The 24,322-nt window shown below is 33.6% G+C and overlaps 3 protein-coding genes across 5 annotated transcripts in view; all 3 read left to right on the top strand.

The window, feature by feature from the left end:
* Positions 1-826: 826 nt before the first annotated feature.
* LOC112001659 (short integuments 2, mitochondrial-like) lies at positions 827-3,092 on the top strand. 2 transcript variants are annotated; one of them, XM_065760960.1, is made up of 3 exons: positions 827-920; positions 2,054-2,150; positions 2,425-3,092. In XM_065760960.1, exons 1-3 carry the CDS (start codon positions 846-848, stop codon positions 2,622-2,624), a joined length of 372 nt encoding a protein of 123 aa, XP_065617032.1. In that variant the 5' UTR covers positions 827-845; the 3' UTR covers positions 2,625-3,092. The 2 variants fall into 2 exon arrangements, with proteins under 2 accessions (XP_065617032.1, XP_065617031.1); XM_065760959.1 differs by having other exon boundaries at positions 2,048-2,150.
* Positions 3,093-4,307: 1,215 nt separating this feature from the next.
* Positions 4,308-24,322, top strand: part of LOC112003746 (disease resistance protein RGA2) — a 38,395-nt gene continuing 18,380 nt past the window's right edge. The window contains exons 1-2 of one of the 2 annotated variants that reach the window (XR_010623996.1): positions 4,308-7,418; positions 7,955-8,028. Coding sequence is in view for 1 of the 2 variants with exons in the window: in XM_065760958.1 (XP_065617030.1) it covers positions 4,517-7,411 (2,895 nt within the window). In the remaining variant the exon portion in view is untranslated. Of the gene's footprint in view, positions 7,419-7,954; positions 8,235-24,322 lie in introns of those variants that run through there. The other variant, XM_065760958.1, reaches the window with a different exon arrangement.
* On the top strand, positions 17,095-19,130 carry LOC112003747 (putative disease resistance protein RGA1). The gene has a single exon (XM_024035954.2). It carries the CDS (start codon positions 17,325-17,327, stop codon positions 19,128-19,130), a length of 1,806 nt encoding a protein of 601 aa, XP_023891722.2. The 5' UTR covers positions 17,095-17,324.

Genomic DNA, 24,322 nt, shown 5'->3' with positions numbered 1-24,322 from the left:
TCCCTCACCATGTAAAAAATGAGTCAATAGGATCATTTCATCAAAATCTGTTAGCCAATGATAAAATTTAAACATTCATTTTAAATTACAAATTTTACTAAAAATGTTGTCATTTCATAGATCTTATTGTTTGATGATTATATATATTTTTAATAAAATTAACCATATATAATTTTTAAACTGTTTAATTTGCTAAAAGATTTGGACCGAATTATTAACTCATTTTCACAAATTTACTAAGAACAAATCTTAAGGACTAATTTGACAATTGAAGTAAATGTCAAGAGACTAAAATTAAACTTTAGCATTTTTTTTTTATTTAAAAAAGATTCATTTGATTTTAGACATGTTTTTAAAAAATTTTCACAGTAATTATTTATTTTTAAAACTTAAACTAAACATAAAATATGTCTATAGATATGAAGATATATTATTCATTTAATTAATACTTTGTTGTAGCAATGCTGTCCTAATTTTTCAAGGATTATGGTGTTTTCATGTCCTGTCCTGTATTGTCTGTTTCAATGTCTGTGTCTTTGTCCATGTTTCTTAGATATTAACTTGTCCTCTCTCTCTCTGATATTTTAGATTGTTTGTGATGATGATGGAGCTACTCTACTTATTTTCATGATTGGCGTTCCTAACATTGCCAAGTTTTAATTATTTCATGGTTCATTTACCAAAAGTTTTAATTATTTCAATCCATCAAATTGCATCGTCTTGCTTTCCTGTTAAGCTGTTACTATGTTTTTGCTAGATTATGTTTGAATGTCATTGTCTTTAAATGGAACTATGGGGAAGTTTATTAAATTTTATTGAACAATAACTGCTTTTTTTTTTCTTTCATGGTGCAGGAGAAGATGAAGTGTGCTACTGTTGTCCCACTGCCTGGTGTTACTCAAGATATTGCTGGATACAAGGTGAAGACATTCTGTGTTTTATGGTTTTTACCTTAGAAAGGAAAGAGAGACTGAAAGTCTAGTTTCATGTGTCTTTCACAGATATAGTTGATGTTGCTTTTATGAGAAGCAAATTGATTGCAAGGAATTTATTTCTGACTTGTGTTATATGATTTGACCACAGACAAAGTGATGGTAATTAGATTACAATGACTTTGTATTATATTCTATCTTAATTGGTTGATTGCCCCCCCACCCTCCAACCCAATCTTGCTAGCTGTCTTACCAATTCTTATTTATTTTTTTACTTTTGATTTTCTTTTTTGGCTGGCAAGCGTTTGTAGGTTTACATGATTAGGAAAATAAACCAGCCAGCTTAGGTATCTGGTTTTATTGCCAAATTGTGGTCTATGCTGTTTGGTTTATTTGGAGTTTGTTGGTTGATGTTGAAGAATGTTGTTGAGTTGTTAGCTTGCTGGTCTGGTCGTTTTTGTTGTCATCCGAATGGGAATTTGTGGATGGTTCCCCCCACATTGTTTGATGTGGTGCTTATGGAGAGAGAGGAACGATTGGAATTTTGAGGGTATAGAGAGAGCTATGCCTGATCTCAAATTATTTATATTTAGAACTTTGTTGGATTGGATGTCAGCTTTGCATAGTCAGCCATTATGTTCTGTTTTTGATTTGATAGATTCATTTGTATAGTTGGGCCACACTATTTTTTTGATATCAACAAAATTGCATTACTTATATTTTTTTTTTTTTAAAAGTTTGTAACAAGCTAGTTTGGGACTAGCTTATAAGCTAGTTTTTTGCTTTTTAGCTTTTATTTACACTTTTTTAAAGCCTCACTTTTTCTTACTTTTTCAAAGTACAAATATATTTAGCATACTTTTAACAAAAAATTTTCAGCAAAAAATTAATAAGTTATTCCCAAACGGACACTAAATCAGTTGCACAAACTTTATTTAAGGACAAATTTTTAAGGTTAGGCTAAATCATCAATCATTTGCCTCTTTCCTTTTCTTTTTAAAATCTTATTTTTTATTCTATCTACTGTTTCCTTTCTCCCTCTGTTGTTGATCTGGTGTTGAATTCTTTTGGTTCAACATCTATGTATGTTTAAATGCTGACGTTGAACTGTTAAGCTGCAGAATGCGCATCAGCCTAGCATATATGTCCTAGAAACTCCGGATGTATTGGTTCCAAGTATCCCTGACATAGAGACAGAACTGAAGCTGGCTCTTGCAGGTATCATACTTTTGCAAATAATTTCTCTTTAGTTTCTTGTTAGATTTCTTACAGTACACATGTGAACGTGCACAAACATATACACACAGCTACCTGCATGCTTTTTTAGTTTTAGATGTGCTAATCTTGCTTGAAAGATTAGTGTTGTAAACATTCAAAAATGTGTGAGTCTACAATCACGATTAAGAGAAGTCATAGACTACTCAACCTGAGTTGATTTGGTTGCAATAAAAAAATTGGATTCAGCTTACCAAATTCTTAAATGGACGTGAAGGTTCTGTAAAAGATTCAATGGTAGGTGAGGAGCGAATTGCACAATACTTGGTGGCAGTTTTAAATACTCAAGGGACTCCCCTTCATTGGAAGCACTTGATCAGTAGGAGACTAGAAGGGATTCGATATGATTCTAAGGAAAAACATGAGTATAATCTTAAAGAACAAATGCTTGAACATATTAATCCATGGATCTCTTAACTTTATACACAAGAATGTAGTGAGGGTAGTATACATGTAACACGTTTATTTATTTATACATCTTACTTTGAATTACAATGACATAAATGTTATTTTTACATAAAATACAAAATGCAAAATAACATATTTATATATTTATTTACATCACTTAAAAGCAAATTCAATAACGGAAGTATTTATTTATTTACATCTTGTAATCCAAATTGTAATGAAGAAATGCTTACGAATTATGGAAGGAACTTGTGACTTGTGTTGAATTCCTGAAATGAAATTTGTAGTTATATAGTATATTGGAAACTATCAGTGAGGATAATACTATGAAAATTATTATACAAAAGAAAAATAAATAAATAAAAATTTAATATGTTCATTTAAGATTTTATGTGTCAATATCTTGCTGCCCAAACTTCGAAACACAATGTTCTGGAAACAAGATTCAATTTCTCCATGAATTAAATAGGATTAAATGTTTCTCTTTTTCTTCTTCTTCTTCTTCTCTTCTTCTTCTCTCTTCTCTCTCTCTCTCTCTCTCTCTCTCTCTCTCTCTCTCTCTCTCTCTGGAATCAGTGTGGAGTAAATATTTAGAAGACTGGTTTAGTTTTGGAAATTCAATTTCATCCAAAAAAATATCTTTGGTTTTAATTTAATTTGAATCTAATTACTACTACTTCTTCTCTTAAAAGTGTTATAAAAAAAAAAGTCTTGTGCCTTTTTCACTTTGTATTTCATAGAAAAGTCTTTAGCTTGTGGATCATTTATCTGAGCTGCGTATTAATTAATTAGCAAAATTAAGTCTAATAGTTCAAGTTCATCAAAACTAAATAGTAAAATATCTAGGCATATCAACCAACAAATATATATAAAGTCAAAATATTTTTTTTTTTAAATTGCATATTTTTTTTTGACTTGTTAATAGCATAAATTGAATAAATTTTTTTGCTAATATGAATCTAATCTAACTCTTTTTTTGTTCTTTTTTTTTTTTCTTTTACAATTTAACCTATTAACCCGAGAAAAAAAAAACCCCAATTTGGAATGACATATTAAGTTGGATTGGGTTGCATTTGTCAAATTGGTGGGTTGAATGTATGCTTCTATGCTAATCATTTTCATTTTTAACATAACTATCAAGAATGTAATTGACTTTTTTTTAAGAATTTAGAGATAAAGCTGATGGCTAATAGTCAATGGACCAAATTAGTAAATTGATTCTTAAATTGATTCTTAATCAATAATTTATATAATACTAATCAATACTAGTTATGGAGAAAATAATTTAAAAAAAAAAAAAAAGAATTAGTAACTTACTCTTTAAAACATATATAATAATACATTTATGAAGTAGGTAGTAAGGCCACAATTATTTTATAAATAAATTTACCTAAGAAATTTTAAAAAAATTCAAAATATATAAAGGAGTATAAAGATTAGTATTTCAAATTGTGACAACGATTGAAAAATCCACATTTAATCTTGGCAATCCTTAGAAAAATATGAAGACTTTATATGCATAACTTTGAATCACCCATAATTTTTTTAATAGCTTTGGCAAAATTTATACTATAAATATTAGGACTGTGAAGATGGACTCTACCAAAATGAATAGAGCATATGGTCTCAAAAAAATATATGGAGATAATTACTCATACCATACAAACTATATCTGGTGACTTAGAAATATCTAAGTTGGTGAACGTTGGTGAATAGAGCTCCGTCCAATAATCATAAATGACTTTGAACGCGGTAAAAGACTTTGAAAATCTCTCACCAACTCCAATAAAAGTCTCTTTGCTTTGTTGTTTTCACGTTCTACACTTCACCATTCTTGCAACAAAGCAGAGTCATTCATCTTCACATTCCATTGTCTTTGCTCTTTAGTCTTTACCAAGAACATGGCTGAAATTGGCTATGGCATCGCAGTGAAGGTCCTGGAGCTGCTCGGATTGGTTACTTTCCAAGAGATCAGCTCGGCATGGGGCGTCAAAAGTGATCTGACAAAGCTTGAGCGCACTGTCAAAGCCGTCAAAGCCGTACTCTTGGATGCTGAGGAGAAGCAAGCCAGTGACCATAGGCTGAGTATTTGGCTAGGGGAGCTCAAAGACGTTCTTAAAGATGCCGAGAATGTGCTGGACAAATTTCAGTACATAGTTCTGCAGAAGGAAGTCATGAAGAGAAACGGGAGCACTAGCAAAAAGGTGAGTAATTTCTTTTCAAGTTCTAATCCACTTGCAGTCCGTTTTGTAATGGCACATAAAATCAAAGGTATTAGGAAGAGGGTAGATGAAATTGCAGCTGAGAAAGATAAATTCAATCTTGCTCAAGGACTTGTAGATAGGAAGTTAAATATACAGGAAAGGAGGGACATGACCCACTCCTTTGTTCCTTCTCAGAATGTCATCGGTAGGAATGATGACAAAATACAGATTATAGATCTTTTGATGCAGCAAGATGCTGGCAGAAATGTCAGTGTAATTCCTATAGTTGGGATTGGAGGTTTGGGGAAAACCACACTTGCCAAGTTAGTGTATAACAATGAACTGGTAGAAAGACATTTTCAATTGACAATGTGGGTATGTGTGTCTGAGGATTTTAATGTTACACGGTTGATAAAAGAAATCCTTAAATCTGAACTTGTTACAATTGATGAGAATTTGAGTCTAGATCAGTTGCAAATTCAATTAAGAGGACTTTTGAAAGATAAGAAATTTCTACTTGTCTTGGATGATGTTTGGAATGAAGATCGTAGAAAATGGATTGAATTGGAAAATTTGTTGCTTGGTGGTTGTAAAGGAAGTAAAATCTTAGTGACAACACGGAATAGCTTTGTTGCTACTGTTATGGGCACTGCTACCACGTACATTCTAAAAGGTCTACCCGAAGAGGATTGTATGTCTTTGTTTGTGAAATTGGCATTTAAGGTAGGACAAGAAAATCAATATCCAAACCTCTTAAATATTGGAAGAGAAATTGTCAAAAAATGTGAAGGGGTTCCATTGGCAGTGAGTACTTTAGCTGGCCTACTTTATTCAAAAGTTGATGAACGAGAGTGGGAATTTGTTAGAGATAATGAGATATGGCGTTTAAAACAGAATGCGGGTGACATCTTATCCACATTGAAGCTCAGTTACAATCAATTGCCATTTCACTTGAAGCAATGTTTTGCATATTGTTCTGTTTTCCCAAAGGATTTTCAATTCGATAATAATCTATTGATTCAATTTTGGATGGCACATGGAATCCTTCAATCACCTGTCCATGAAAATCAAGAATTGGAAGATGTTGGTGAGTTGTATATCAAGGACTTGTTGTTGAGATCATTCTTTCAAGATGTTAACCAAGAAGATATCTGTCGTTATACCTTTAAAATGCATGATCTGGTCCATGATCTTGCACTCTCAATTGCCAAATGTGAGTGTTCGGTAGTGACCAAGAAGTCTACCCTTGCAGCAGGAGTTTGTCATCTGTCATTTTTGGAGAATGGACAAGAAGCTACAACACAATTAGAGAAGTTGAGCAAAGTCCAGACTATTATTTTCAAAACAGAGCAACCTGCATCCTTACTTGAAGCATGTATCGTAAGATTTAAGTACTTGCGGATGCTTGATCTGAACAATTCATCCTTTAAGGTGTTGCCAAGTTCCATAGGAAGTTTGAAACATTTGAGATATCTTGACCTATCAAATAATTGTAGAATCAAGCAACTTCCAGATTCCATTTGCAAGCTGCACAGTTTTCAAACTTTACTGCTTAAGTGTTGTAGCAATCTTGAACGGTTGCCCAAAGGTATAAGGGACATAATCAGCCTTAGGTTTTTGATAGTTACAACAAAGCATACCTGCTTGTCGGAGAAGGCAGTAGGTTGCTTGGATTCTCTTCGACATTTGGAAATATATGGATGTGAGAATCTAAAATGTGTGTTTGAAGGGATGGAGGACGGGCGCCTCACCAATCTTCGAACATTGATGGTTGGAGAATGTCCAAGTTTGACCTCTTTGTCACTCAATACCAAACACCTAACTGCCCTAGAGAACCTGATAATTTGGGATTGTGAAGAGCTTAGTTTGACGGATAAAGAAGAGAATCAAGATCTCAAGTTAAGCCTTCGATTGTTGACAATTGTGTATTTACCGAAGTTGGAGGTTTTGCCCCAGTGGCTTCAAGCATCTGCTAACACTTTACAGCACCTAAAGATTGAAGATTGTTGTAATTTCACCGCTTTGCCTGAGTGGCTGCCACATCTGAAATCACTTCAGACACTTAAAATTAAAGATTGCCCTGTGTCCTCATCATCTCTCCCAGAGGGGATGCAAGATCTCACTGCACTAAGAGAAATTCATATTCAGAATTGTGAAGAGCTTAGTTTGAGTGATAAAGAAGAGAATCAAGCTATCAAGTTAAGCCTCCGATTGTTGATGATTGAGAATTTACTTAAGTTGGAGGTTTTGCCCCAGTGGCTCCAAGCATCTACCAACACTTTACAACACCTAGAGATTGCATATTGTTGTAATTTCACCGCTTTGCCTGAGTGGCTACCACATCTGAAATCACTTCAGACACTTAGAATTAAATTTTGCCTTGTGTTCTCATCTCTCCCAAAAGGGATGCAAGATCTCATTGCACTAAGAGAATTTCAGATTCTGGGATGTCCTAAGTTGAGTAGAAAGTGCAGAGAAGAAGTTAGGCACAAGATTGCTCATGTACCAAACATTGATTTCGATGATTATTTCGATGAGGAAACTGGAAGTTCATCAGAGAGAGATGACAACATCAGGGTATATATAAATTAACGAGGAGGTAAGGGCATTATGTCTTTTTGTTAATTTTGTACTATTATAGTCTCTATCTCTACCCTCTATACTGATTTAAATTAATCCTAAATCAAGTTATGATTCTTAATGAACCCAAGCCCCCTTTTTCTTTTTCCTTTTTTTTTTTTTTTTAATAAAAAAAGTCACCCTCTTTGTCCAAATTAGATTTAAAGTAAATTAAAACCAAAAATATCTTTTTGCATGAAATTGAATTTCCAAAAGTAAATTGGTCTTCTAAATCTTTATTTTTGACCCACCCCTTCGGACCTTCCCCAGCAAAAGAGGAAGAAAAAAAAAAACAGAGGGAAAAAGTAGAGAAGAAGAGATTAATCCTATTTAATTAATTGAGGAGTTTTATCTTGTTTGTGTAACATTGTGTTTCTAAGCAAGGTATTGGCACCAAAAACTTGAATGAACATAATAAGTTTTTATTTATTTTTTTATCTTTTGTAAATTCATTTTTCCTAGTAGTATCGTTCTTGTAAGTTGCTTATATACTATATTTTGTAAATTTCTTTTCAGGAGTTCAATACAAGTTACAATCAATAGAGTCTAAATGTTGCTCAGTTCAAAGTCACATGTTCCTTCCGTAATTCGTAAGCATTTCTTCATTGCAATTTGTATTACAATATGTAAATAAATAAATATTTCCATTATTTAATTTGCTTGTAAGTGATGTAAATGAATAAATATTTATGTTATTGTAATTTGTACCAAATAATGTCAATAAGTGTATACTCCCTTGACTACATTCTTGTGTATAAAGTTGAGAGATCTATGGATTTGTGTGTGCAAACATTCATTCTTATATTCATATTTTATGATTCTTCTTTGTAAACATGAAGCACCATGTGTAATTACATTCTTAACTAATTAGAACATATGAGGTTTAATTGACATTGAAGGGAGGGATATTTTTATTTGGAATTATAAAGTTTCATTTACATGAAAAGCTCCTTCTAACTTAAATCAAAATTATAAATAATACATTAAGAATTATTTTAGAAAAAAAATTGAGACACTAGTAAATTAGAGGGGAAAAGATAGGAAAAGGCAAAGGTGGAAGATTAATTTTAGAATAAAAATTGACATGCTAGTAAATTAGATGGGAAAGATAAGAAAATGGACTGATAAAATTCCAAGACACCAAGTATAATATTTTAGAAGCTGCAGCTTGGGCAACCTGTGTTGGTTGGAGGTCAACAGAGGGTTTAAGTCTCATCCCTAATTAACACAGCTTAAGGCATAAAACATTTTACACTTAGTCCTTGAAGAAATTGACAAAAACTCACCAACACAAAGCATCTTTTAGCTTTATAGTACAATTTCAGAATTCAAGACATCAACACAATACAGGAGGAAGAAAAAAGTAAGAAAATACAAGCATATACAACACACCCCCAAACCCACCCCCACCCCCCTCCCCCCCCCAAATAAAAATGAAAAAAGAAACCTTAGAGGTTACAACTCATGACACAACTTCCGCATCATAGACATTATCAAGGATGAAAGGACCAAGTTTGCCTTCACTAAATAAAGTCATAAACATTTTTGATACCATCAAACGAGCTTCTTAGGCCATATGAGGTATCTTAAATGCCTTCTGTAGTGCTTCAAATTGCTGTTTTATAAGACCCTGAAAGTCACTCTCACCTCTACATTACTGGTGAATTCTGAGTTAAATACAAAGCAAATTGGACTTCAGTGACAAGATCCCGAAAGGGAAAAAGTAAAGAGCTAAAAATTCAGAAATGACATAAAATAAAACAAGATATTCAAAGGTCACATGGAGATTTGTCTAAGCTACAACAATAAGAACTACAAATTACATTTAACTTGCAAAAGTGCTACAATTTTTATATCTTAACATAAGTATTTAAAAGTATTTCAGAAAAGCTTTAGGTGTACAAGCATAAGCCTATTAGCAATCAAAATGAAATTTTATTCTTGATAATTATTTAAGAGTTTAAATTGAAAGATAAACCAGATTTTTCATACTTCGTATTCATGCATTGAGTCATCATTGATCAATCCTCTTTCCAATTTTTTTTTAATCACCATTACCAAAAGATTGGGCACCTACCTTTTGCAAAAATTATAGAAAAAGGGGGTCATTTAGATGGGTCCTATAGGATTAAAATACCCTCATTACTCACAAACATTTGTCAGTTCTCCTATATTTTATCACTGCTCCCATTTATTCTTTTTCAAACCATTTCATTGTAATCAAAATATCCACATCAAGCGAAAGAACATGCTTTTCTTGTTTGCTCATTTCTCTCTACCATAATGATTTTCATTCACTAGTATTAACAAAAGAACATTACTGTCACAGAAAAACAAAAACGTTTCTTATCCTTCTTAAAAACTATCAACTAAGGCTAAAAACTAGATTATTTTCTCCGAACTAACTGATAATCGGTTTCCAATTAAGCATGTTATATCTAAAGTCATAGTTCATTGACCAGTCTACCATTTGCAAACATTTCTAAATTTACATGCTCCTTTTTTTTTTTTTTGTTGCCTGGCCATAAAAAACCTCTTCATACACAAAGCTTAATAGAATAACTTTATGATGTCCTACATGAATGTCCATAACCAGTAAGTAATATATGTTATTGAAACTTAGGCTCACTGCAAATCATTCATGACCAAAAAATACGATATCAAAACTTAATCTTCATTCATGGCAAGAAAAATCTTTTTTACTAACTGTCCTAAAAACAAATTTCTAATCTGATCATTTGCCTTCCATTCGGAAGAATGAAATGGTGTCATTCCCGTATAATAATTCTATGACCAGACTTATCATAAAGCTCATTTGGTTCTATGTTGTTTCTAGAGCAATGTTTCTTTTGCCCATAGTTTGTCTCCTTTCAGATTTGTGATGTGACAAAAAATTTTAAGATACTTTGGGTCATCCTGCATAAACTGATTAAATGAGAACAATCTTATGTTACCTCAATGTAAAACATATCAGAATCAAATGGCGGCTTCCTCCTCTTTGGCTGAAGATCTTTAAGATTATACTCATGTTTTTCCTTATAATCATATTGAATCCCTTCCAGACTCCTTTTGTTTAGGTGCTTACATTTTACAGACCCTTCATATGCATTTAAAAGTTTGGTAAGCTTTATTAGATAGAATAAGTAGTACAATGTGACAAAGTAATTTCAAGTTGACTTGAACAACTCCCCCCAACCCCAAAAAAACCACATATACACAAAAATAAAAGAAAAAAGACTGATGCATTCGAAGACACCAAGTATAATAATTTAGAAGCTGCAGCTTGGGCAACCTGCGTTGCTTGGAGGTCAACAAGAGGGTTTATATCTCATCCCTAACCGACACATCTTGAGGCATAAAACTTTTAGGCCTTACCCAACATAACTGAAACTGAATCCAGTTGGTTTGTTGCAACCAAATCAGCTGAGGTTGAGAGGTCTATGGCTTCTCTTAATAGTGTATCGAGAGTCACTTATTTTTGTCTATTTACAACAGTGATCTTTCAAGCAAGTTTAGCACATCTAAAACTAAAAAAGCATGCAGGTAGCTGTATGCACATTCACACTTGTACTGTAAGAAATTTCATCAGAAACTAAAGAGAAATTATTCACAAGAGGATGATACCAGCAAGAGCCAGGTTCAGTCCTGTCTCTATGTCAAGGATACTTGGAATCAATACACCCAGAGTGTCTAGGGCATATATGCTAGGCTGATGCGCAATCTGCAGCTTCACAATTCAACATCAGCATCTAAACATACATAGATGTTGAAACAGAAGTATTGAGCAGCAGATCAACATCAGAAGGAGAAAGGAAACAGTAGATAGAATAAAAAATTAAGATTTTAAAAAGAAAAGTAGAAAGGAAAAAGATTGATGATTTGGACCGGCCTTCAAAACATGTCTTGAGTTATTTCTCACAAACTCTTGATAGTTAAACTAGATATATAAGCATGATAGTATATTCCCCTATTCATATAAACCCATAGACACTTGCCAACCTAAAAATGAAATCGAAAGTAAAAAATAATAATAATAATAAAAAGGATAAATAAATTAGAAAGACAATGAGCAAAATAGGGGGTTGAATCAATCGATAAAGCCAGAAAAATAACACAAGTCATTGTAATCCCTACAACTTAGCTGTGGTAAAATAATATACCACAAATCAGAAATAACTTCCTGGCAATTAGTTTGCTTCTCATAAAAGCAACAACATCAACTATATGTTTAGTGATAATGGCCAATCAAACAATTCACAACCAAACCTACAATGTCAGGGTCCAATCTCAAATACCAAGTCTTAATTATTGAATGCTAACAAGTATGAAAAAAAAAAAAAAAAAATGAAGCTAGAAATTCAATTTCGTTTTGAAAGTGTCTGTGGTTGTTAACAAGTCAGTATAATAACTAACCTTGTGAACAGAGGTCTTGCCATGGGCATTTATGGCGATGCAAGTCTTTCTTGTTTAGAGCAACGATGCGTCGTTTTGAAAACCATTTCCCCCAATTTCAATTTCAATTTCAATCCCTTCTTTATTATTACTCTCTTTGTCTCTCCCAATCCCATCTTCTTCTTCTTCTTTTTATCACTCTCAAACTCAATCACACAATAATAGTTCTTTTCACAATTCTCCAGATTTAGTGAATGCAAACTGATAGTAGGAGGTTTAAGGGTTTAAAGCTTTAAACCTTTAAAAATGAGCTTTCAGCTTTGTTGTATGGTTGTTGTTGTTTACTTTTTTTTTTGTCATAATTCAAATTAAATTTATTTAATTTTTTGCTTGGTAAATAAAGGGAGCGTGGAGCCCAGAAGCATAGTTTTGAAAAGTAAGAACTGTAAAAAAAAGAATTGAAAATGGGGGTTCATGGATTCAAATTGGGTCGGGTTGGAATTAAAAACAAAGAACCCAAAACGACTTCTCCCCCTTGAGAGTTGAGATATCTCCACTCATGATAATTCCTTTTTTTATGGGATAATAATTTCAAAATTAAGTCAATCCAATCTTTAGTACCAAGAAAAGAGTGTTTGATTGTGTGAAACACTGAAACCACAAAAATTTATTCTTGTGAGGTTCATTGTAGAAAACCCTTCAACGAGAGTGTATTAAAGTTTATGGTTCACGTGGAGGAAATCATTATAGAAAGATTTCAAAGGTCTATAGACTAATGTACTAGAGGCAAAGGCAACCAAGAGTGGGTTTGTTTGCGAAGGATGCATAAAGGGTGGTCTATGATATAAAGGTTTTGTAAGTCTTGACTATTTGTAATTGTTCCTTTATTTTGAATTATATAGGACTATTTCAGTTTGTGTCATTGGAGTGGTGTTTCATTTGAAGAGTTTCTTAATTAGTTTTCTACTTAATTACCAAATTTTGTATTGGCCACCCTAATGGCATGTTTGGATGTTTAAAAAATGAGGGGGAATAGAGTAGAGGGAGAGAGAGTAATGCAATTACCTTATTTGGAAGTTTTTTAAAGGATGAGGGGGAGGGGTTTGGAGGAGTTTGGAGGGGTTTGGACTCCCTCTAACCCTCCAATTTTAATTCTCCCAAATTGGAGAGATTTGGAGGGGGAGTAGAGGACATAAAATATTGACCAAGTAAATTACCTAATTTACCCTTATTATATTAACAAAATTACATAAGGGGAAGGGCTAATTAATCCCTTCCCCCTTACTAATTTTAAAAACATTCAAATAAGGTGGAGGTGAATCATTTTCCTCTACTCTCCTCCCCACTACTCCCCTCTACTCTCCTCCCTCTCTAAACTTCCAAACAAGTCATAAGTGACGAATTTGAGAGTGACTCTGAGGGTGATGGTGTCCAACATATGTTTTTTGTTTTTTTTTTTTAACTTTTTAGTTTATTTGTTTATTTACATTTTTTTTTAAAGCCTTATTATTATTATTATTATTATTATTATTTTTTTTTTTTTTTTTTTTTTAGCTCAGCGTCCCATGAACAGTGCAAATAGACAAATGAACAGTGCTAAACAGTAGTGAACAGTAACCGAAAAATATTTTTTTATTGTTTTCAGTTTTCAACAAAATAAGCGGTATCCAAACGCATACTAAGTTTTTAAGTCCAAAGGAAATGGGGATTTATATTTGACAAATGTGGAGATAAATAATCACAGGACAAAACTTAGGTACAGTACTTTAGGTTTTGTTCCTTAGGTTCCTCTCTTAAGATTCAGCCATGTGGTTAATTAAAGGTGGGGTTTGGATTCCGCGTTTGCGTTTCAGCAAATGCGTTTTCCTCTTCTTCTTTTTTTTTTTTTTTTCTTTTTTGGCCACATTGTGTGACTTTGGGGGACAAAAAATCTGTGCATGAACAGTGCGTGCACTGTTCACGCACTGTTTATGCACTGTTTATGTAATAAAAAATATTAAAAATGGGTCCCACAGCACTATTTACACATTTAAAAATTATTTTGTTACAGTATTTTCAGTTTTCAGTTTTCAGTTTTCAGTTTCAGCAACAATAAGTTCAATCCAAACACACCCAAAAAATACACTTTCATTCCATGAGAAAAAATCCATATGGCAGAATTTTAAAAGGAAAACCTAAGGAACAGCACTTAAATACTATACCTAAATTTTGCTCATAATCATATTGCTCAATATTCATTGAATCTGACTCTTGCAATTCTGTATTGAAGTTAGTCTTATGCATAAAATTGAAAAGTTTTCTTAATCCCTATCTTTTCCATGACTTTTTAGATCCACCCGTATCTATCCAAAGCATTTCAAATAATAAATGTATACACATTCTTTGAATTTTATTAATGCATCAAAATAAATGCATATGTCATTACTTAATAGTTTGATATAAATGCTAAATTTAGATGAGGGGGAAGCCCAAATGAAAAAAAAAAAAAAATGTCATACAATACGCCACTTGTTAGAACCTCGTGCTCTTGCGCATGAAGTCTCTACTTTTATATATATATTGATATTGATGTAAGACATGTGATACTTATTTGAGTTTGTGTGGTTTTCATCTCTTTATATACTTATCTAAGTTACCTTCTACAGTCAAGGCTAACTCTAGTATTAATCATTTAGGCAATTGTCCAAGGCTTCCAAATGGAAGAATGACTCATAATTTTGATCCTAAACTAAATTACATCTTGAACTCTTCTAACTTTTTTTATTTATTTTTAAATTCACTTTATTTTTAAAGTGGTCCACATCTAGCTAAAAATGTTAAGAAGCTGTAGATTTGGCTTATTTTCAATAGTTTTTTTAACTAGAAATCTCTTTTTATTTTAATGAGAAACTGCCAGATTATCCACTAACTAAACCTTTGGTGTAGATTAAAACTCAATACCACATCATTCTATCTCAAGGAGAAACTAACGGAATGTCCAGTTGAAAAATTACTGGAAGTAAACCAATACCTGTAGTTGCAAAGCACTTAGTGTTTGATATAAATGGTTCAATAGTGGACACAATTTTTTTTTTTTTTTTTTGGCATGCAAACGGAGTGGACTATATTAACTTAGCAAAGTACAATCGAAGTGTTATGTTACAACCAACAAATATAGACACAAAAAGTTAGGGTTATGCGGTATGCATTTGCATCATCCTTATATGGTCCCAAAAGAAAGAAGTAATAAAAAATGTGGGATATGTGTCATAAAGTATTTCCCTCTGCATTTGGTTGCTCCCTCTGTTAGTTAGTCCGTCTGCATATCTATTTGTCTCTATAAAAACACGTGCTCAACTGAGGTCCTTGTTTGTGTAAATAGATACCTGCAATCATTGATTAAATTTGTTAGAAGTGGAGGATATGAATTGTTCTCTGATGTAATCCATTGAACTGCTAGCTTGGAATCCGATTCTAATCCCAATTCCAAGCCAATTGTAATCCATAGTTCCAGATCCAGTGATACAGATATTCAGTTTAATACAGAATATCATTAGCCAACATCCTTTATCAACTCAAAGAATGACCCCTGCACAGGCCATTCCTGGATTTCCTTTTACACTTCCATTTTACAGTCGACTCTTCTTGAATGGTTCATACTTCATTTTTAAAATTCCATTTATTAAACCATTTGGCAATTTCGGTGCCAACATTGGTAAGAAAGGCATCATTCTTTGCATAGTATGTCACGGCTTTCTATCTAGCCCATCTTTTTGCTTTCAGAAAAATAATGAGATTCCACCAAATCTCTTATCAACTAAAGTATGCATCGAATAGTTAATTTACTTACACTTCAAGTCTTCAAGGAAAACGATTTCACCCAAACAAAATTAAAAGATATATACTTTGTCTCAATGCTTAAGTCATTCCTATTCCATGCTTTGCCAAAGGCCTAAAATCGAATCATGTGCTAAGCCAAGTCATGATCTTTGGTGCAATAAATCCACCTACGTACAATTTTGCCATCACTTATTTGCAATTATATCCGAACTCTGTGGATTGTATTGCCATAGAAACATATAAGGTCCCAAGGGCTGTCTAATTCAGAATCCCAAGATATAGGATTTCTGGTGATAAAAACAGCTACTAGACTTTAAAGGCATTGATTTACTTTAAACAATAAAATCTATTAAATGATGCATCTCAAGAATATTTTCAATAAAATTGTTTATATAAAAAAAGAATGTTTAAATTGCATCATTTGCTGATAGATTTTGATAAAATGACACTCATTTACAAAGTGAAGGACTAATTGGGTTCTGTTGTAATCTCAATTCCAAGTCAATTGTAATCCAGAGTCTGCAACTATACTATCAGTGATACCCAAATTAAGAGAGAATCTCATTAGCCAACATCCTTTATCGACTCAAAGAATGCCCCCTCCACCAGCCATTCCTGGATTTCCATTCACTTTCATTTAACAATCAACTGTTATAGAATAGTTCATATTTCATTTTTAAAATTCCATGTAATTAACCGAGAGCATATGAAATTTCAGTGCCAATATTGGTAAGAAAGGAATCATTCTTTGAATAGTATGTCATGGCTTCCAGCCCCTCCTTTTGCTATCAGACAGATAATGAGATTCCACTAAACTATCTAAATTACATTTCATAAATACAGTTTATCTATTGTCAACTAGAGCATGTATTGAATTGTTAATTTACTTGCACCTAAAGAAAAAATATCTTACCCCAATAAAATTAAAGGATATACTTAAGTCTCCAGGATTAAGTCATTCCTATTCCATGCTTTGCCAATGGCCTGAGAAAGAATCATGTGCCAAGTCATGATCCTTGGTGCAATAAGTCCACCTACGTACAATTTTTCCATCACTTAGTTGCAATTATATCTGCCCTCTCGGAATTTCTGTGATAAAAACAACTGCTAAGTTTTAAAACGCTTTGATTCACTTCACAATCACCTTCCTTACCATTCCCCCACCACGAACACCAGAACATGGCTGAAATTGTCTATGGTGTCGCAGGGAAGGTCCTAGAGCAGCTTGGATCCCATAATTTCCAAGAGATCAGCTCAGCATGGGGCGTCCAAAGTGATCTGAAAAGGCTTGAGCGCACAGTCTCATCCATTAAAGCTGTACTCTGTCAAGCTGAGGAGAAGCAAGAAAGTGATGGGATGCTGAGGACTTGGCTAGGGGAGCTCAAAGATGCTCTTAATGATGTCGAGAATGTGCTGGATGAATTTCAGTATCGAGTCCTGCAGAAGGAAGTGATGAAAAGATATTGGAGCACTAGCAAAAAGGTGCGTTATTTCTTTTCTGGCTCTAATCCACTTGTATTTCGTTTTGAAATTGCACATAAAATCAAGGGTATTAGGGAGAGGGTAGATGATATTGCAGCTGATAAGGATAAATTCAACCTTGCCCAAGGACTTGAAGAAAGGAAGATAATAATACACAGGAGAGAAATGACCCACTCCTTTGCTCATCCTTCTAATGTCATCGGTTAGGGATGATGACAAAGAAAAGATCATACGTATTTTGATGAAGCCAGATGATAGAAGAAATGTCAATGTAATTCCTATAGTTGGTATTGGAGGTTTGGGGAAGACCACACTTGCCAAGTTGGCATACAATGATGAACGGGTAGGGAGTCATTTTGAATTGAGAATGTGGGTGTGTGTGTCTAAGGATTTTGATATTACGAGGTTGATAATAGAAATGCTTAAATCTGCGAAGGTGGCATTTGATGAGAAAATGGGTTTGGATACATTGCAAGAAAGATTAAGGGAACTTTTAAAAGACAAGCAATTTCTACTTGTCCTAGATGATGTTTGGAATGAAGATTGTAATAAGTGGATTGAATTGGAAAATTTATTACTTGGTGGTTGCAATGGAAGTAAAATTATAGTGACAACACGGAATAGCAAGGTTGCTACTATTATGGGTACTGTTCCCACATACAATTTAGATGTTTTATCCCCAGAGCTTTGTTTGTCTTTGTTTGTAAAATTGGCATTTAAGGAAGGAGAAGAAAAACAATATCCAAACCTCTTAAGAATTGGAAAAGAAATTATTGAAAAATGTAAAGGAGTTCCATTGGCAGTAAAGATTTTAGCCAGCCTACTTTATTCGAAAGTTGATGAACGAGAGTGGAAATTTGTGAGGGATAACGAGATATGGAATTTAGAACAAAAGGAGGGTAACATCTTACCTGCATTGAAGCTCAGTTATACTCAATTGCCATTTCACTTGAAGCAGTGCTTTGCCTTTTGTTCCCTTTTTCCAAAGGATTATGACTTCAATAATCTTCAATTGATTCAATTTTGGATGGCACATGGAATTCTTCAATCCTCTGCCAATGAAAGTCAAGAGTTGGAAGATGTTGGTGACTTGTATATCAAGGAGTTGCTGTCAAGATCTTTTTTTCAAGATGTTGATCAAGGGGAATTTTTGCCCGTTTATACCTTTAAAATGCACGATATTGTCCATGATCTTGCAATCTCAATTGCCAAAGGTGAGTGTTCGGTAGTGACCAAGACATCCACCCTTGCTGCAAAATTTTGTCATCTGTCAATTTTGGAAAGTGGGCAAGAAGTTACAACCCAATTAAAGAGGTTGAGCAAAGTTCAGACTATTATTTTCAAAATAGAGCAACCCCTGTCCATCCTTAAAGCATGTATCTCAAGATTTAAGTACTTGCGGGTGCTTGATTTGAGCAAATCATCCTTTGAGGTGTTGCCAAATTCTATCGGAAGTTTGAAACGTTTGAGATATCTCGACCTAACAGAAAATTGCAAAATCAAGCAACTTCCAGATTCCATTTGCAAGTTACACAGTTTGCAAACTTTAGTGCTTGGTGGTTGTAGCAATCTTGAACGGTTGCCCAAATGTATAAGGGACATAATCAGCCTTAGGTTTTTGGTTGTTACAATAAAGCATACCTGCTTGTCGAAGAAGGCAGTAGGTTGCTTGGATTCTCTTCGATTTTTGTCTATAAGTTATTGTGAGAATCTAAAATGTCTATTTGAAGGGACGAAGGGGTGCCTCACCAATCTTCGAACATTGTTTGTTGTAGAATGTCCAAGTTTGACCACTTTGTCACTCAGTATCAAACACCTAGCTGCCCTAGAGACCTTGGCAATTATAAATTGTAAAGAGCTTAGTTTGATGGAGATGGAGGGAGAAGACAATCAAGATCTCAAGTTGAGCCTCCAGAAATTGATAATTGGGGGTTTACCTAAGTTGGAAGTTTTGCCCCAATGGCTCCAAGGATCTGCAAACACTTTACANGTTGCATAGCCTCTAGACTTTTGGCTTAGGGAATAAGTTCACCATCAATTTCTATGCAGGGGATGTGAGCAATCTTGCGCCACTCCTTCTTCCTTTGCATTCATATCGTCAATGTAGGGCATTCTTTGATCCGTAGGTGAGAAATGGAGACAAGCAGCCCCTCCTCTGGCATGTGCTTCAGCTCAGGGCAGCCTATGATCCCCAATCGTTGATTAGAGGTAAGGTGTTGAAGCCCTTTCTTGTCCAATGATCTCAAATTTTGAAATCTAACAATGCTAAGTTGTGTAAGACTTGTAGACAGTAAATCCTCATCTGGAAAGGACTCCACATCCCGGCAATCACCAGCAATATTAGACAATAATAATGATGTAAGCTCAAGAAAATACATGCTATTTCTGTTGCATGTATCCTCCCCCTCACATGGGGTAGACCCCACATATACCACCTCGTCAATCTCAACTTGGCCTTCCAACGACTGGCAATTCGGCGAATGACCAATACCATGAAATAACCCCTTTGCCTCAAACACAGATTTTGAAGTAAAATTCCAGACATCTGGCCTTTTGTATTGCTAACAATATCCATGGTCTCTGTATTGAAGTGCACGGTGATATTTGGATTGTTGTACGCTTGAAACATTCAAGATAATCAACCTGTTAAGCAAACATTCAGGTCAGGGAGTTGAAAACTCACATACAAGTTTTTCATTAGTACATAATTCACCAGCAAGAAGGCAGCCAACAGAAGAAAAAAAAATATGACCATCACAAACTGAAACTTATTAGCCGCTACTAAGAAATTCACAGTGGCATTATAATTAGTGTCAAGGCAGAGGGTCATTGCAAGTCCCACAAGACACTTGTAATGTAAGTTTAAACAATGGCATAAATGAGATTTAACATTCTTTGAAGTGGTTCCTAGTAAAGAATTTAAATGATAGAAATTATTGCATGGCAATTTAGGTAAAAATATGAACGTTCATTGGTGAGCATCACAATAAAGATTGTGTAAGAAATGTTGTTATAAGCAAGACTACCTTCCTGCACATTATAATGCACTACCGTCTGCTACATGCTATATTAAGTTAGAAATGACCAAAATCAATCATGTCAACAACAGAGAAATTCAAGGGTGATATACTATAATCTAACTGGTGTTATTTGATGCCCCAACCGCATAGGTATCAATAGACTACAATGTCCCTCTTTTTATAATCCTTGCACCCAGTGCCAGTAGCGCAATTATCGATGGGTACACTTAAATCCTAAAGTGTCAAAATTGATCTCTATCCAAAAAAAAAAAAAAATGTTAAATTTGATCTCCCCACCCCCTCTTTTTTTCTTTGCTAATTCCCTATTATACAAGGAAAAGCTTTAGAATACAATGGACCTAAAATTACTAGAAACAGGGATTCTTGGAAGACAGCAAGACCCAGTTCATCAAGAAGACCAAAATGTAAATAGAAAGTATGTCATGTTCTTCAAAATCCATATAAAACAACACCTTCCGAATTTTTCTACAAATTGATCATTTATATCATACAAATCTATTTAAAAACTTATGCAATTCAATTCAAGTATATATCAATATATTTTAAAACAATTATATATATATATATATATATATAATTAACATAAATAAATCAAGCTCTCATATTCACAAACAAATTATTATATTTGAGCTTGATTCATTTAATAATTGAGTTTAAACTTAATCTAGAATTTGACTTGTTTGCTAAACAAACAAATATAAATAAGCATTTTTCCGAGCAGAGTTCAACTGTTCATAAATAACTTGGTTTACAAACAACCCTACTATTAATCAAAATAATATGCAAATATAGAAGATGTGATTGGGTTGCCAATCTCGTACTTAACTTTGTAACTTTGTAAGGGAGCAGCAAATCGTAATGAAACGTAAAATTTGGGTATTATATATATATATATATATATTTGAAACTTTTAAAGATAAAATCAAAATTAATCAAAATTTTAGGTTGTTATTATTATTTTAATTCAAACCCGACCCAATTAATTCAAACGACCCAATTGGTCGTTTCATGTTATCTCCTCAAACTATTTTCCAATAATTTTTGTGGGATTGCATTTATGTTCTTCAATTTTGATATGGACAATATTAGAGTGAATTCTAACAATATAAAATTCAATAATTAACATGATAGTGGTGGAGGTTAAAGTAATTCTTGTTGAGAAATCGAAGTCAGAAGGATTTGAAAAATGACACTCATTATTCCCAAACATCATAACCAGTAGCCTATAATCATTGGTGTGTCATTTTTCTCTAAACATATTCTTAATATATTATTTATAAAAAAAAAAAAAAGAGGGGGTGGGGAGATCAAATTTAACATTCTTTTTTTTTTTTTTTTTTTGATAGAGATCAATTTTGACACTTTAGGATTTAAGTGTACCCATCGATAATTGCGCTACTGGCACTGGGTGCAAGGATTATAAAAAGAGGGACATTGTAGTTTATTGATACCTATGCGGTTGGGGCATCAAATAACACCAGTTAGATTATAGTATATCACCCTATAATTTCTCTATTGTTTACATGATTGATTTTGGTACTTTCTAACTTAATATGGCATGTAGCAGATGGTAGTGCATTGTAACGTGCAGGAAGGTAGTCTTGCTTATAACAACATTTCTTACACAATCTTTATTGTGATGCTCACCAGTGGACGTTCATATTTTTACCTAAATTGCCATGCAATAATTTCTATCATTTAAATTCTCTACTGGGAGCCACTTCAAAGAATGTTAAATCTCATTTATGCCATTGTTTAAACCTATTTTACAAGTGTCTTGTGGGACTTGCAATGACCCTCTGCCTTGACACTAATTATAATGCCACTGTGAATTTCTTAGTAGCGGCTAGAAAGCTTCAGTTTGTGATGGTCATTTTTTTTTTCTTCTGTTGGCTGCCTTTTTGCTGGTGAATTATGTACTAATGAACAACTTGTACGTGAGTTTTCAACTCCCTGACCTGAATGTTTGCTTAACAGGTTGATTATCTTGAATGTTTCAGACTGTACAACAATCCAAATATCTCCGTGCACTTCAATACAGAGACCATGGATATTGTTGGCAATACAAAAGGCCTAATGTCTGGAATTTTACTTCAAAATCTATGTTCGAGGCAAAGGGGTTATTTTATGGCATTGGTCAGTTGAGCTTGACGAGGTAGTATATGTGGGGTCCACCCCCATGTGAGGGGGAGGATACACGTAACAGAAACAGCATGTATTTTCTCAAGCTTACATTATTATTATTGTCTAATATTGCTGGTGATTGCCGGGATGTGGAGTCCTTTCCAGATGAGGATTTACTGCCTACAAGTCTTACACAACTTAGCATTGTTAGATTTCAAAATATGAGATCATTGGACAAGAAAGGGCTTCAACACCTTACCTCTCTTCAACGATTGGGGATCATAGACTGCCCTGAGCTGAAGCACATGCCAGAGGAGGGGCTGCCTGCCACCATTTCTCACCTATGGATTAAAGAATGCCCTACATTGACGATATGAATGCAAAGGTAGAAGGAGTGGCGCAAGATTGCTCACATCCCCTGCATAGAAATTGATGGTGAACTCATTCCCTAAGCCAAAGGTCTAGAGGCTATGCAACCCCCTTTGATAATCAGGTATTTGTTCTACTTGACTAGCTCTTGATTTTACTTGCATTTCTTTTTAATTTAATTTTTGGTGACAAATAATTTTTATTCTAAATTAATAAAAAGAATTTTCTATTAATTTTGAAAATGATTTTTCTTTGTAAATATTGAAAATAATATTAAAACTAAGATGAGAAAAATAATAAAGGATTTCTTGGATGCTCATAATTCTGTCTGATTGGGTTATTTACAGTCACCTCAATGTTCTCATTAAGCTTCCCATCGATTTACGAATTAATACTACCAAAGGAGGCATGTAAAAGTTTACAAGTCGTGTAGTCAGCCACCTATATCAGTTCTACTCGGCCGGTAAGTTCCCGTATGAATTAATGTTTCTCAAAAAAAAAAACTTCCTATATGAATTAATTTTTTTTTTTTTAATTATGAAAATGTTATTACACTGATAGGAAAAATTTCCTGGACACTAGTATATTTGACTAATGTACATCTTCTCAATGTCTACAAGGAGAGAATCAAAAGTTACAATATCAGTTCTTTTAGGTTCTTTTCTCAAACGAAACTACTATGAAATCCAGAATCAAATTCTTGTACTACTACCGGCCGCTTGTTAATTTATCTCTTTTACACAATTACTTCACTTGAAAACATGAAATCTGAAAACACAATTACGTATTTCATAAAATCTGTGACAAGTGTTGCTACTGTGATTTTAAAAATGCACCCCATGAGCTATGACTTGAAGAGATGCTCTCATGCGCATTTTCCACAGTTTTAAAAATACAATTTCTTCAAAACTCAAAGCCAAATGCGAATTTTTTTCCTTTGCATTTAAAATAGCTCTTTTTCTCCACGAAATCACAAAGCCAAAGGAGCTCTTGATGACAAACAGATTCATTTAATCATATTTATAATATAGAAAGTAATTCTGACAGTTGCCCTGGGGAATCTACAGGTGACTTAGTTGCTTGAAAACTTGGTGGAAGTTGGAAACTAATGCATAATTGATGCCTTTATTTATTTCAATTTTGAGAATGGAAGCCACCAATGAATCATTGTGGGAGACAATCTTTTGATTGTGCTTCTTATTTTTATCCTTTCATCCTTTTTTGTTCTTAAGGGGAAATTTTGGTTTTCCATCTCCAATTGAAAGATGAAATTGCAAAATATGTTTCAACATGAGATTTAACATCTTGATTCAGTGCTTGCTTGCGTCCTTTCTTTTTACGAATATCTACAATTCCTTTGTTTAATTAATCCTATGATATAATGTCTTGAGAAACAATATTAGAAATTGTGACTTTTGAGTTTCCTTTTACTGATATCTACAATTCCTGCATGCTTCCTTTACTTCGTTTTAGATATCATAATCAAAGTCACTGTTGTATATCTATCTCTCATGTCTACACCTGATATTTGAATAATCTCATACAGAAGCATGGATTTGTCAGTTTTTTTTTAATTGATACATCCTCTTATTGGATCTCCATTTTAGTTTCTCTGCTCAATTCCTTGTTGCATTCTTTTGCAGGGTACCTTAATTTT

The sequence above is a fragment of the Quercus suber genome, unplaced genomic scaffold (genome assembly GCF_002906115.3).
Source record: "Quercus suber isolate HL8 unplaced genomic scaffold, Cork oak 2.0 scaffold_389, whole genome shotgun sequence".
Classification (NCBI taxonomy): Eukaryota; Viridiplantae; Streptophyta; class Magnoliopsida; order Fagales; family Fagaceae; genus Quercus; species Quercus suber.
The sequence above is the reverse complement of the archived record's forward strand: the minus strand, read 5'-3'. Positions and strand labels throughout refer to the sequence as shown.

Coding starts and splice junctions, on each gene's coding strand:
- LOC112001659 (XM_065760959.1), top strand. CDS start 846: ATGGTGCAGGAGAAGATGAAGTGTGCTACTGTTGTCCCACTGCCTGGT. Junction 921..2,047: donor AAGATATTGCTGGATACAAG/GTGAAGACATTC, acceptor TGAACTGTTAAG/CTGCAGAATGCGCATCAGCC. Junction 2,151..2,424: donor ACTGAAGCTGGCTCTTGCAG/GTATCATACTTT, acceptor ATGGACGTGAAG/GTTCTGTAAAAGATTCAATG.